This window comes from Mauremys reevesii, linkage group 12 (genome assembly GCF_016161935.1).
Source record: "Mauremys reevesii isolate NIE-2019 linkage group 12, ASM1616193v1, whole genome shotgun sequence".
Lineage (NCBI taxonomy): Eukaryota > Metazoa > Chordata > Testudines > Geoemydidae > Mauremys > Mauremys reevesii.
This window is the reverse complement of record NC_052634.1, coordinates 17,232,147-17,245,882: the sequence shown is the minus strand read 5'-3', so window position 1 is coordinate 17,245,882 and position 13,736 is coordinate 17,232,147. Positions and strand designations below refer to the sequence as shown.

General features: G+C 56.1%; 1 protein-coding gene across 2 annotated transcripts in view; it reads left to right on the top strand.

Moving 5' to 3' along the window:
* The window catches only part of ROBO4 (roundabout guidance receptor 4), a 70,042-nt gene extending 67,178 nt beyond the window's left edge, over positions 1 to 2,864 (top strand). For both annotated transcript variants that reach the window (XM_039496122.1, XM_039496120.1), the window contains one exon: positions 1,931 to 2,864. In XM_039496122.1, the coding sequence (XP_039352056.1) occupies positions 1,931 to 2,106 (176 nt within the window). In that variant the 3' untranslated portion in view covers positions 2,107 to 2,864. The remainder of the gene's footprint in view (positions 1 to 1,930) is intronic.
* Positions 2,865 to 13,736: the final 10,872 nt, after the last annotated feature.

Sequence of the window (13,736 nt, the reverse complement as noted above, 5' to 3'; positions counted from 1 at the left end):
AAGGGAAAAGGTAGAGATGAGAGGTAGAATTGGTTAAATGGAATCAATTACATACAGTAATGGCAAAGTTCTTAGTTCAGGCTTGCAGCAGTGATGGAGTAAACTGCAGGTTCAAATTGAGTCTCTGGAATACATCCCCACCGGATGGTCGTCAGTCCCCCCTGTAAAGCTTCAGTTTGTAGCAAAGTCCTCCAGAGGTCAGAAGCAGGATTGAAGACAAGATGGAGATGATGCATCAGCCTTATATAGACTTTTCCAGGTGTAAGAATCTCTTTGTCTCATACTTTGCTGAGTCTAGGCGTGTCTGCCTTCTCTCCATGGGTCAATTGTAGCTGATGGCCCTTAATGGGCCGCATAATACAAAATACAGACAGTACAGAGCCAATACTTATAACTTCAACTACTAAATGATACACAGACATACAGACAGCATAATCATAACCAGCAACCCAGAACCTGGTCTTAGTTTACTTAGGATTTGGTGCCACTACAGGACCTTGGTTGCAACCCATGTTCTATATGGTCCCCATTTATATCAATAACGTCACACCTAGGAGAAGAAAACTAGAGTTATTTACAAGGGTAAAGCAAGTGAATAGAGACACACACCAATGAGGTACAGTCTTAGCTTTCAAAGGGTAACAGAGGTGGCTATAATCAGCGAGCTCTATTGTCCTTTAGGGCTAACCCAGGCTGAGCACTGGGGATCCCTTGCTTATGCCTAGGAAACTCCTTCCTCTCCCCCACGCCCAAATCCAAGCAGCACAGATACCTAGTTCCTTTTGTCTGGGGGTTTTATTCCCCTCCGACCATGTGGTCTCAGCTGCAAACTCAGCTGATGGAGGAGTCCACTCGCGTGACTCATCTTCACAGGGAGGAGAGCAGGACAGGAGAGCGTTTAGTTTCTCACTCTGGATATAGGAGTTTCCAGTTGCAGGAGCCCACCAGAGGTATTGCTGGGTCTCCTCCTTCAAGAGAGGGTGTAACAATTTCTGCAGAAGAGCAGCTCCTCACACTAATTAGTGGCGATTCAGAGAGGCTCACCCTCCAGCCACTGCAATAGTATGGAACACAGATCAATGCAGGTGGCATCTCCCAGGCATTCACTAGAGGCCAACCACTAAACACGTCCTTATCATCCTCATACCTATTTGACCAGTATTAACCCCCCTGTGGGCTACAGCGATTCCAGCCCTGGGTCTGTCAGTGTCTAGTAGAGCCATGGGGACCTTGGCATGAACTGGCACCCTGGCACCTGGGCTGCACACCGCCCCCCCCTCCTTCTTTCAGGTGGTGGGTCTCTCTCTATTATTACAACAGCACTGCCATCCCATGCAGCCCTGCCCAGATCCTGGGCTAAGCTCCAGCCTCCCCACAGCATGGCACTGCCCCTCCTACCCCAGGGCCATCACAGTTCGAGCCAGCTCTCCTGCCACCCAACGAGCATGCTGCTGGCCTCCCTGTAGCTGCGGTGTGTGCGGCATCGCCGCCTGGGTCCCACTGGGCATCTGCGAGCAGGGAGGGGCTCAGGGAGCTGGGCCAGCATGTGCAGCCCTCACTGCCCAGCGCCTCCAGGTTCCCCATTGAGTGCCAATGCGCTAGCTGGCCATCTCAGGCCTGTCCAGCCTCGCACACCCGCATGCCTCGGTGAGCAGGTGAGACGCTCGGCTAGAGACGGGCGCCGGCTGCAGGGCAGCCGGCTTCCCCCGCCGCAGCCTCGCTGGGGGATGGCTGTGAGGGCAGCTGCAGGGAAGAAGCCAGTCTCTTCCTCTGAGTGCTCACTGGCACCTTGTCCCTTCTCGTGCCGGCCTGGCCTCAGAAGTAGCCACGCTGGATCAAACCATGCCAGGCCTGTCCTGTCCATGGACAGCAGAGTCACGCTCTGAGCCTGCTCAGCTGCTGCTGTTAGTAAAAGGTGATTCCTTTCCAGGTGCCTGCATGTCAGAGTCCAGCAGCCCCACTGCAGGGACGATGGGCGAGTGCCAGACCCCCTGCCCCGCTGCCCACAGTCCCATGCCAAACAGCTCTGCCATTCCCAGGAGAGGCGAGAAGACCAGGGTCGTGCTGCAGCCCGTGGACGTGGGGGCGACAGGAGTCCAGGCGTAGAAAGCCGAGCACGTTCTATGCCAGGCGGGCGCAACGTCTGTAATGCCCAAAGCCCAGAGAGACTCTCCGGGCACCATGGGCCTGGGGGCGAGCGCTTGGCTATTACTGTGCCCGCCCCCAGTGCCCGCTAGACACGCCCGGCAACAGAATCCCTGATGAAAGGCCTTTGACGCTTCCCCCAAATGGGCTGCGATCCCGTGGGAAAGGGATTCCCCAGGCTGCCCCACACGCTGAGGGGGAACATTCAGCACGTGAGATGGGAAGGGCCAGGCAGATGGGGCAGCACAGAGGCCTCACCGGGCTCCACACCAGCTGCGTGCAGAAGAGGAGCCCCCCCCCCCCCAACATGGCCTGGCCATGGGGCTTGGCACAGGCGTCTCTTTCCAGCAAACGTTGCCTCCTTTTCTCTCGAGTGCCCGGTCCCTGGCAGGACGCCACCCACTGCCCCACTCACAGGCTGGCGCTCCATGTAGGGGGCCAAGCCAGGATTCCTGCTATTGGCTTCAGGGCCGATCTCTGCTCTGACGCTGTCTGGGGCACCCGCCATCGTGGGCTTTTCCTGGGGCATACAGGGAACCCCTGAGTTTAGAGTCCCCTGCAGCTGCATTTGCTGCCCAGGATGGAGCTGGGAGCCCGGCGGCCCTGGCCACCCAGCTGGGATCACCACACTCGAAGCTGGGGGTTGTTTGGCAATTGCCTGTTCGGGTTTGCTCAGCTCTGCGGGGCGCTAGCCTGGGAGCGTTTAATATTTCCTCTCATGGCTGTTGTGAGGCGTTTTCCTAACCTGCCTGATTGCCCAGTGCTGGGGCCTTATTCCTGTAAATAAAGAGAGCTTCTCCAGCGAGCTGCTGGCCACTGAATCACCTGCTGCACAGGGCCCGGCGAGCCATGGGGGCCGCACCCACGGGGCGTGTGTGTTAGTGCCCCAGGAGCCCTCCACTGCCTGGGCCTCGCGCTGCAATGAAAGGCGGCTGGAAACAAACGCCTGACAGCTGCGAGTGCTATCGAAGAGCCTGCGGGGGGCTTCATTTGCCTCAGCACTCGCGTCTCTGGCAATCAGTTCACGCCCGCTGGCATGGCTGCCCTCGGCTCCTGTCTGGCCAGCGTGCAGGGAGCCTGTACTCCATGGGGCTCTGCGTGTGGTGGGCCCCTCCGCCGCAGTCACTGCAACGTGCACTAAAGCAGGGGCTCTGGGGGTGTCCCAGCCCAGCACCCCCGGCTGCGGGTGCTCAGTGCTGTGAGAGTCCCCTCTAGTAGTTAAATCGCCTTGGTCCAGCAGGCCAGCATGCAGTGGAGGTGTTTGGAAAGGCGGCCACCCCGCCCGGCTGCAGCTGCCTGCTGCCCTCCTGCACCCAGGCTGCTGTGGGGAGCCCCAGACCATCCACCTACCCTGGATAGGGGGCTGGAGTGCCCAAGGGCAGCCTGCGGCCCGTGTCCCCACCTCCCCGAGGCACACCACCCAGGGCAGGTGGGGCATTGCTCTGGCGTCTCCAGTCCCCTGGCCTTGTCACTGCCTAGCAGCCATGCTCAGGATGGCAGGGCCACCCAGAGGCTTCAGGGGGCCTGGGGCAAAGCAATTTTGGGGGCCCCTTCCATAAAAATAGTTGCAATACTATAGAATACTGTATTCTCGTGGGGGCCCCTGCGGGGTCTGGGGCCAATTGCCCCACTTGCCCCCCCCTCCCCCCAGGGCAGCCCTGCAGGACGGGTTACAGCGCACATTGTCCCACATGCCTCAGCCTTGAGCACGAGTTGCTGTGACCCTGAAACCAGGCACATGTAACTGCCCCAGGAGCTGGGCTGTGGGCCAGGCCTCTGCCAACACCTCCCCACGACTGGGGCCGTGCGGCTCATCCCCGCTCTGCAGCAGCACGGCTCCAGGTCGGGCCGCGAGGCACGTTCCCCTCGGCATTGCCCTAGCGAGTGCTCTGCTCCTGGGGGCTGGGCAATGGGTGTCTGGGCCAGGGGGCCTGGACCCTGCATCAGGGGGTTGGGCATGGAGCTGGGGCTCTAGGGTGATGTCTACACAGCATTTTGGAGCACACCTCCCAGCCCAGCTCAAGAGCCTCGGGCTAGCACTCTAAACAGCTGTGGCCAGCACCTGGATGGGGTGGCTTGGGTGGGGGGGGAGGGGGGGCCAAGAGGCTGAGCTGCAACCTGAGCCGCACGTCAAAGCGCTGGGCTGGGGGCTTGCCCCTGTGCAGGGCAGATGAGGCCCCAGCGTGGCCATCACCTGTGTGTGCAGGTCTCTGGAGCACAGCTCGGCCGGCTCCCCAGGTCCGGTGCAGGCAGCCTGGCTCACAGCACCGGTGCTGGGGGCCTCCTGGCTCTGCCTCCCCGACGCCCTGGGCTGGGATGAGCAGAGATCGGCATTGGGTGAGCAGAGAGACCTGGAGCCAGGGGACCTGCAGCCACAGCCAGGCCTCTGCACATCTGCCCTGCTGCTGGGAGAGTCGCACGCACGGTCCCAAGCCCGGCAGCATCTCCAGGGACCTGACTACCCGCCCCAGCCTGGCTGCCTGGGGAAATCCACGCACTGCCGTACAGGAACCCATACACGTCACCTCAGGGTAACCAGGTCCTGCGGAGGTCAGGCAGGCTCCATGCAGGGCCAGCCCAGCCGCCCCGTGAGTGACAGCCTCTGCCTTTGCCATGTGCGTGCAGTGGGCGGGCGGAGAGCCAGGGCTGGCGGGGTTATCGGCGCTCCTGGCAGGCTTCCGGCTGGGCTGTGAACAGGGCTCTCAACAGGGCACCTAATCATCAGCCTTTGTGCTCAATCATTCAGACCCTTTCCCTCTAGGCCGCAAACATCTCCCTGCACCTGGGGTGGGTGGGGCTGGGGATGCTGAGTTTAGCGTCTGCAGGCCAGGCAGGAAAACACGTCAACTCCATTCAGGAGCCAGCAGCTCCTCCTGGGACTGCAGGGCTTCTCCAGAGCCAGTGGGCCCGTGGAGTCTGCTGCCAAGTGTTGGCAATGCCCCTCTGGAGACGACACAGCTGGGCAGGGAATTTTGTGCTGGTTTATTTTATGTCCTAGAGAGAAAATAGTGGGGAGTCTGGTGGGCACTTACTGATGGGCTGAGGAGTCTCGCTGGGCTGGGAAATCTTCCCTTCAGTGCAGTGCAACTGGCAGGGCTGGGTTAGCCATGCCCAGATGGGTGAGTTCTGCCCTGCCATGGCAGGGAAATGCCACCCATCCATCCCCAGCGCCAGTCAGACATGGCTATTCATGGGCGCGCGCTGGGGTGCGAACACCAACATGGTAGCATGGTATGCTCACTTGCACGCAAAGCCCCAACCGGCGTCTTTCTGAGTGGTAAAGCCCCAATGCAGAAGGCAGATGGTAGATCAGGTGGGTGGCATTTCCCTGCCATGCCAGGACAGAACTCACCCATCTGGTAGATCAGGTGGGTGGCATCCAGGCCGCTGGCTGCTGTGCTGGGCACAAAGCACCCATGGGTGGGGGAGAAAAGAGGGACTTCTCCTAGTTTGCCCATTAGGTCTCCTCTCCCTTGTTATTCCTGATGGTCTGCGAGTGGCTGGGGGATTGTCACTCTGCTCCAAAGACACTGGACTTCGTTAACTCACATACCAGTAACTGCGCAGGCCACAGCCTGAGCAAGGCAGGACTGGCCCTGGCACCCGGACACTCCTCCAGAAAAAAACCAAACTGTTCTGAAAACACAAACCAGACTTTAGCCGGCAGTGGTGAGGCAGAACCAGCCCCAGCTGGGTTCTTTGCAGGGCACCTTTAAACCCACCCGCTGGCCACAATAAACATAGTCTACTGCCTCCCGCCATGTCGGCACCCACCGGCACTTAGCCGTCGTAACCCCAAATCTTAACCCCACCCGGCTCTCCCACGCTGAGCATGCGGTGCCCAGCCTGGCCCTGCTGTGACGACTGGGAACGTGTCTGGCCACAGTTGGGTTGCTATTGTGGAGCCCTGCCTGGCCTGCAGACGCTGGGGCAGCAGACAGCAGTAATGCCAACGCTTTCTCCACAGCCGCTATGCTGAAGGGTGACTGTGTTCAAGGGGAAACCCAGTGACTGAGCCGTGTGTGTGTGTGGGTGTGTGTGTGGGTGGGTGGGTGGGTGGGTGTGGGGCAAGGTCCCAAACAGACAGAGAACCGCAGCTGTTGCATGGGGGGGAGGATATATATAAACTGCCACCCAAAGAGCCACACAGGCGGCAACATGGGGGACACAACCTCCAGGGGCTGGCCAGGCGAGGAGGCAAGCAGGGGATGGAGGCTCTGTGAGGGAGACACAGGCTGACATGCCTTCTTGCCTGGACACAGCTGGCCCCCCAAGGCCGGCTGCTGGGCGGATGGGGGGCGAGGGGCCATGCAGGTGGGGTGGTTGTTGGGGTCTCTGTGCTCTGGCCTCTCACGTGCCGGGTGCTGTACGGCGTAGGGAGCACAAGCCCCGGGACTGTCACGGAGCTGGGCCCGGCTCAGGTCTGGGCAGCTGGTGAGGAGCAGCAGGGGGCTGAGCGGGGAGACCGTGTCTGCCGCCGGCTGTGCTTTGAGCCCCTGTGGGGCCGGGGGCTGCAGGGCAGAAGGGCTGGCGGTGCCAGTTGTGCTGTCCAGCCCAGATGGTTAGAACTGATGCAGAAGGAGAAGGAACCGGGGAGGGAGGCGGCTGGGCCCCCCCTCGGTGCAGGACATGGAGCGGAGCTGAGCCCCAGCACTCGTGGGCACCGTTCATTGCAAGGAGGCTGCTGCTCAGGGTGGGAGCTCAGGCGTGAGGCCGGCCTGGCCTGTCGGTGCTCACTCTGTGGTTCCAGCACAGCCAGACCACTGGCAGGCCTGGCCTGAGCCGCGGCCCCTCGCCCAGCCCCCACCGCCTGCCCCGCTGGGTGTGCCAGCGCTCAGTGAACTTCACTTCACCTCCCGAGTCACTCGAACAGCCCTGCCCGTGTGAGACTCAATCGTGCTGCTCCGGGGCGATCGATGGGCTGGGCGCTGGAGTGCGAGCACATCCTCCGGGAGCGGTGATGCCTCAGTGAGGAGGGCACCGGTGCATCAGCGAGCACACTGACAACATCTGCGGACAATACCACGCTGGGAGGGGGTGCAAGTGCCTTAGGGGATAAGATTAAAATTCAATATGATCTGGACAAACTGGAGAAATGGTCTGAAGTAAATCAGATGAAATTCAATAAGGACAAATGCAAAGTACTTCACTTAGGAAGGAACAATCAGTTGCACACATACAAAATGGGAAATTGCCTAGGAAGGGTTACTGCAGAAAGGGATCTGGGGGTCATAGTGGAACTCAAGCGAAATATGAGTCAACAGTGTAACGACGTTGCAAAAAAACTGAACATCATTCCGGGATGTATTAACAGGAGTGTTGTAAGCAAGACACGAGAAGTCATTCTTCTGCTCTATTCTGTGCAGATTAGGCCTCAGCTGGAGTATTGTGTCCAGTTCTGGGTGCCACATTTCAGGAAGGATGTGGACAAATTGGAGAAAGTCCAGAGAAGAGCAACAAAAATGATGAAAGGTCTAGAAAACATGACCTGTGAGGGACGATTGAAAGAAGTGGGTTTGTTTAGTCTGGAGAAGAGAAGACTGAGAGGGGACATGATAACAGTTTCCAAGTACATACAAGGTTGTTACAAGGAGGACAGAGAAAAATTGTTCTCTTTAACCTCTGAGGACAGGACAAGAAGCAATGGGCTTCAGTTGCAGCAAGGGAGGTTTAGGACATTAGGAAAAACTTTCTGTCAGCGTGGTTAAGCACTGGAATAAATTGCCTAGGGAGGTTGTGGAATCTCCATCATTGGAGAGTTTTAAGAGCAGGTTAGACAAACACCTGTCAGGGATGGTCTAGATAATACTTAGTCCTGTCACGAGTGCAGGGGACTGCACTAGTCCTGTGAGTTTACAATTCCCCTTCTTGGACTGCAGAGCCAGACTCACTACCTGGCACGGGGCAGCCAGGCAGAACGTCATAGAGTCCAAGGCCAGAATGGACCATTGTGACCATCTAGTCTGGCCTCCTGCATAGCACAGGTCAAAGACCTGCCCCATAATAATGCCTAGAGCAGAGCTGTTGGATTAACAGCCAATGTGGCTTTAAACATTGCCTGTGATGGAGAATCTACCACGACCCTTGGGAAATTACTCACTGTCAAAAATGTACCCCTTATTTCTAGTCTGACTTAGTCTAGCTTCAACTTCCAGCCATGGACCAAGTTAGACCTTTCCCGGCTACATTGAAGAGCCTCTTAGTCAATATTTGTTCCCCATATAGGTACTTATAGGCTGTGATCAAATCATAGAATCATATAATATCAGGGTTGGAAGAGACCTCAGGAGGTCATCTAGTCCCACCCCCTGCTCAAAGCAGGACCAATCCCCAACTAAATCATCCCAGCCAGGGCTTTGTCAAGCCTGACCTTAAAAACTTCTAAGGATGGAGATTCCACCACCTCCCTGGGTGACCCATTCCAGTGCTTCACCGCCCTCCTAGTGAAATAGTGTCTCCTAATATCCAACCTAGACCTCCCCCATGGCAACTTGAGACCATTGCTCCTTGTTCTGTCATCTGCCACCACTGAGAACAGCCAAGCTCCATCCTCTTTGGAACCTCCCTTCAGGTAGTTGAAGGCTGCTATCAAATCCCCTCTCACTCTTCTCTTTTGCAGATTAAATAAGTCCAGTTCCCTCAGCCTCTACTCATAAGTCATGTGCCCCAGCCCCCTAATCATTTTAGTTGCCCTCCGCTGGCCTCTCTTCAATTTGTCCACATACTTTCTGTAGTCATCATTTTCATCATGCCCCACCCCCCGGGGTATGGTATGCAACCACAGATCCATAGTCTCTTCATCATCCTGGGCCCTCCTAGCTGGTTCCAGGGGTCCCCATTTTTTTTTATCAACCTGAAGGTCGCGTCGCCAGGTACTTTCTGTAGTGGGCGGCCCAAAACTGCACGCAATACTCCAGATGTGGCCTCACCAGTGCTGAATAGAGGGAAATAATCACTTCCCATGGTCTGCTGGCAACGCTCCTACTAATGCAGTCCAATATGCCGTTAGCCTTCTTGGCAACAAGGGCCCACTGCTGATTCATATCCAGCTTCTCGTCCACTGTAATCCTGTGACGTTATTGATATAAATGGGGACCATATAGAACATGGGTTGCAACCAAGGTCCTGTAGTGGCACCAAATCTTAGATAAAGGGGGTCATCTAAGGTGTCTAAGACCAGATTATGGGTTGCTGGTTATAATTATGCTGTCTGTATGTTTGTATCATTTTAGTTGAAGTTATGAATGTTGGCTCTATGCTGTCTGTATTTCAAGTTGGTGCTGTGCTTCTGAGGGAAGCATCCCAGACAAGCTGGTGTTAGCTCTGCTTAGCCTGCTTGATGGCCCATTAAGGACCATCAGCTACACAATTGACCCATGGAGAGAAGGCAGACACGTCTTGTGACTCAGCAAGGTATGCAGAGACTTGTCCATGTGACTGCAGACTCCATTTTGCTGTGATTTTCCACAGTAAGAACAAAGAGCTTCTTACACCTGGAAAAGCCTATATAAGGCTGATGCATCATCTCCATCTGGTCTTCAACCCTGCTTCTTACCTCTGGAGGGACTTTGCTACAAGCTGAAGCTCTGCACAAAGGACTGAGCACCCATCCCAGCGGGGGATGTACTCCAGAGACTTGATTTGAACCTGCAGTTTACTCCATCACCGCTGCAAGCCTGAACTAAGAACTTTGCCATTACTGTATGTAATTGATTCCATTCAACCAATTCTACCTCTCATCTCTACCTTTTTCCCTTTGTAAATAAACCTTTAGATTTTAGATTCTAAAGGATTGGCAACAGCGTGATTTGTGGGTAAGATCTGATGTGTATATTGACCTGGGTCTGGGGCTTGGTCCTTTGGGATCGAGAGAACCTTTTTCTTTTATTGGGGTGTTGGTTTTCATAACCATTCATCCCCAGGACGAGTGCACTGGTGGTGATACTGGAAGACTGGAGTGTCTAAGGAAATTGCTTGTGTGACTTGTGGTTAGCCAGTGGGGTGAGACCGAAGTCCCTTTTGTCTGGCTGGTTTGGTTTGCCTTAGAGGTGGAAAAACCCCAGCCTAGGGCTGTGACTGCCCTGTTTAAGCAATTGGTCCTGATTTGGCACTCTCAGTTGGGTCCCACCAGAACCGCATCGTCACAAATCCCCAGGTCCTTTTTTGCAGAACTGCTGCTTAGCCAGTCGGTCCCTAGTCTGTAGCAGTACATGGGATTCTTCCATCCTAAGTGCAGGACTCTGCACTTGCCCTTGTTGAACCTCATCAGATTTCTTTTGGCCCAATCCATCTAGGTCACTCTGGACCTTATCCCTACCCTCCAGTGTATTTACCTCTCCCCCCAGCTTAATCTCATCCATGAACTTGCTGATGGTGCAGTCCATCCTATCATCCAGATCATTAATGAAGATGTTGAACGAAACCAGCCCCAGGACCGACCCTTGGGGCACTCCCGCTTGATACCGGCTGCCAACTAGACATCGAGCCATTGATCACTACCCATTGAGCCTGATGATCTAGCCAGCTTTCTTGCTGGCAAGAATACTGTGGGAAACCATATCAAAAGCTTTGCTAAAGTCATGATATATCACATCCACTGCTTTCCCCATATCCACAGAGCCAGTTTTCTCATCATAGAAGGCAATCAGGCTGGTCAGGCATGACTTGCCCTTGGTGAATCCATGTTGACTGGTTCTGATCACCTTCCTCTCCTCCAAATGCTTCAAAATTGATTCCTTGATTTTTCCAGGGACTGAGGAGAGGCTGACTGGGCTGCAGTTCCCCAGATTCTCCTCCTTCCCTTTTTTAAAGATGGGCACTACATTAGCCTTTTTCCAGTCATCCGGGACCTCCCCCAATCACCATAGTTTTCAAAGATAAAGGTCAATGGCTCTGCAATCACATCAGCCAACTCCCTCAGTACCCTCGGATGCAGCGCATCTGGCCCCATGGACTTGTGCACGTCCAGCTTTTCTAAATAGTCCTTAACCTGTTCTTTCACCACTGAGGGCTGCTCACCTCCGCCCCATACAGTCTGGGAGTTGACCTTGTCTGTGAAGATTGAGGCAAAAAAAGCATTGAGTACTTCAGCTTTTTCCACATCCTCTGTCACTAGGTTGCCTCCCTCATTCAGTAAGGGTCTCACACTTTCCCTGACCACCTTGTTGCTAACATACCTGTAGAAACCCTTCTTGTTACCCTTCACATCCCTTGCTAGCGGCAATTCCAATTGTGCTTTGGCCTTCCTGATTACACCCCTGCATACTCAAGCAATATTTTTATACTCCTCCCATGTCATCTGTCCAAGTTTCCACTTCTTGTAAGCTTCCTTTTTGTATTTAAGCTCACCAAAGATTTCTCTGTTAAGCCAAGCTGGTCGCCTGCCATATTTGCTATTCTTTCTGCACATCGGGATGGTCATCACTAATTAGCTTAACAGGGTCATAACTTTGAGTCCATCACTTACTTCTGGGGGAATTCTGCACCACTGCGCAATGCAGAATTTTGCAGAAATCACCGTGCGTGCAGAATTTCCTTTCCGCCCCCCCTCCCACAGAAATGGGCTGCAGTGCTGCTGGCCACCACTAGGGGCCACTGGACCCAGCAGAACCCAGCTCGCACATAGAAGATACTGGGGGGGGCTAGAGGGCTCCTGCCAGCTGCAGTTCCCAGCATGCCCTGAGGGAGGTATGCAGGAAACTCCATGCAATTGCAAGCCTCTCCCTTTGAATCCCTGGGCTTGGGGGGTCAGGGGGTGTCTGGGCTGGGGGGCACAGCTGGGCTCGGGGAGTGAGGGTGCAGGTGCAGGTATCTGGGCTGGAGGGTCCCGGCTGGGTTCTGGGGAAGAGGGGGTTTGGGTGCTTGGCTGGGGGGGGGCAATGGCTGGACTGGGGGGGGGATTGTGGGTTTCTGCCCCCCCCCCAGCTGGGCTCTGGGGAAGTGGGGAAGGGGGCAGAGAAACAGGCACTGGGTTGTCATGGGGGTTTCTTTAACTCTCTACTTCTGGGGGAAATTTTGCGTGTGGCTGTATTGTTACATACTTGCTGACAGGTACTTTGAAATAAATTATGAAAATAAATGAAACCGGTGGGATTATGTAGTGTTGTTTTGACAAATAAAATTTGTAGAATTTTGCAGAATTTTAAAATACCGTGCACAGAATTTGTAATGTTTGGGCACAGGATTTTTTCATGCAGAATGCCCCCAGGCGAGTTTTCTCATCCTTTAATCATTCTAGTGGCTCTTCCCTGACCCTTCTAATTTATCCACATCCTCCAGAACTGGACACAGCACAGTCCCACCAATGCCAAATACAGAGGTAAGCTACCCTCTCGGCTCCTATTTGCGATTCCTGTTTATGCCCCTCACCCCCCAGAGCAGCAGGATGGATTTGCACACAGGCCGGGCTGCATGTGGGACTTGGGAGGTGACGTTCACTCTGCTGCTGCCCCCCCCATTCCTGGGGGGGGGCAGGGAGGGAGGTAACCGGGGGGAGGGGGTGTGATGGGAGGTGACCCACAGCCCTGCTGCTCCTAGGAGGCCTGGGCACAACTCCCAGCCAGGGATCTGAGTCTGAGCACAGCAGCACCAGCAGCCGAGAGCTGAGTGCAGCGGTGCCCCCTAGCCTGGGACCTTCGCCCAGATGCTGCTGGGAGCGCTGGGGACTTCTACACCGTCAGCCCCGCTCTCCCCGCTCACGGGCCGCTGAGGGAGGGAGCGCTGCAGGAGCTCAGCACCAGCCACCTCAGCTTCCCAACATCCCCGGCTTGCCAGGACTCCAGGACGTGTTCTGGTGCCTGCAAACACTGCGCCTGCAGCTCCCCCCTGCACTGAACGTCCCCGGCGCAGCTTTAGTGGCTTGCCAGGACTCCAGGACATGTTCTGGTGCCTGCAAACACTGCGTCTGCAGCTCCCACCTGCACTGAACGTCCCCGGCGCAGCTGTAAGTGGCTTGCCAGGACTCCAGGACGTGTTCTGGTGCCTGCAAACACTGCGCCTGCAGCTCCCCCCCTGCACTGAACGTCCCCGGCGCAGCTGTAAGTGGCTTGCCAGGACTCCAGGACATGTTCTGGTGCCTGCAAACACTGCGCCTGCAGCTCCCCCCCTGCACTGAACGTCCCCGGCGCAGCTGTAAGTGGCTTGCCAGGACTCCAGGACATGTTCTGGTGCCTGCAAACACTGCATCTGCAGCTCCCCCCTGCACTGGCCCTACGGCCCGGCACTGCCAGCGGATGGCTTGCTGGCCCCACGGGCAGAGGTACAGCTGTCCCAGCAGTGAAGTGACATGTTCTGGTGCCTGCAAACACTGCATCTGCAGCTCCCCCCTGCACTGGCCCTACGGCCCGGCACTGCCAGTGGATGGCATGCTGGCCCCATGGGCAGAGGTACAGCTGTCCCAGCAGTGAAGGGAGACACAGAGACCCCTCGGCTCAGCACTTGCCAAGCTGTGACCTGCTGCCACCTCCTGGGGCAGCTGCACTCGCCAGACACACGTGTAGCCGGGACACTAGCACTCTGACCCCCATGCGCCCTAGTCGTGCCCCGAGCAGGCTCAGCTGACACGGCCAGGGCTGCGCTCAGCACGGTGCAGC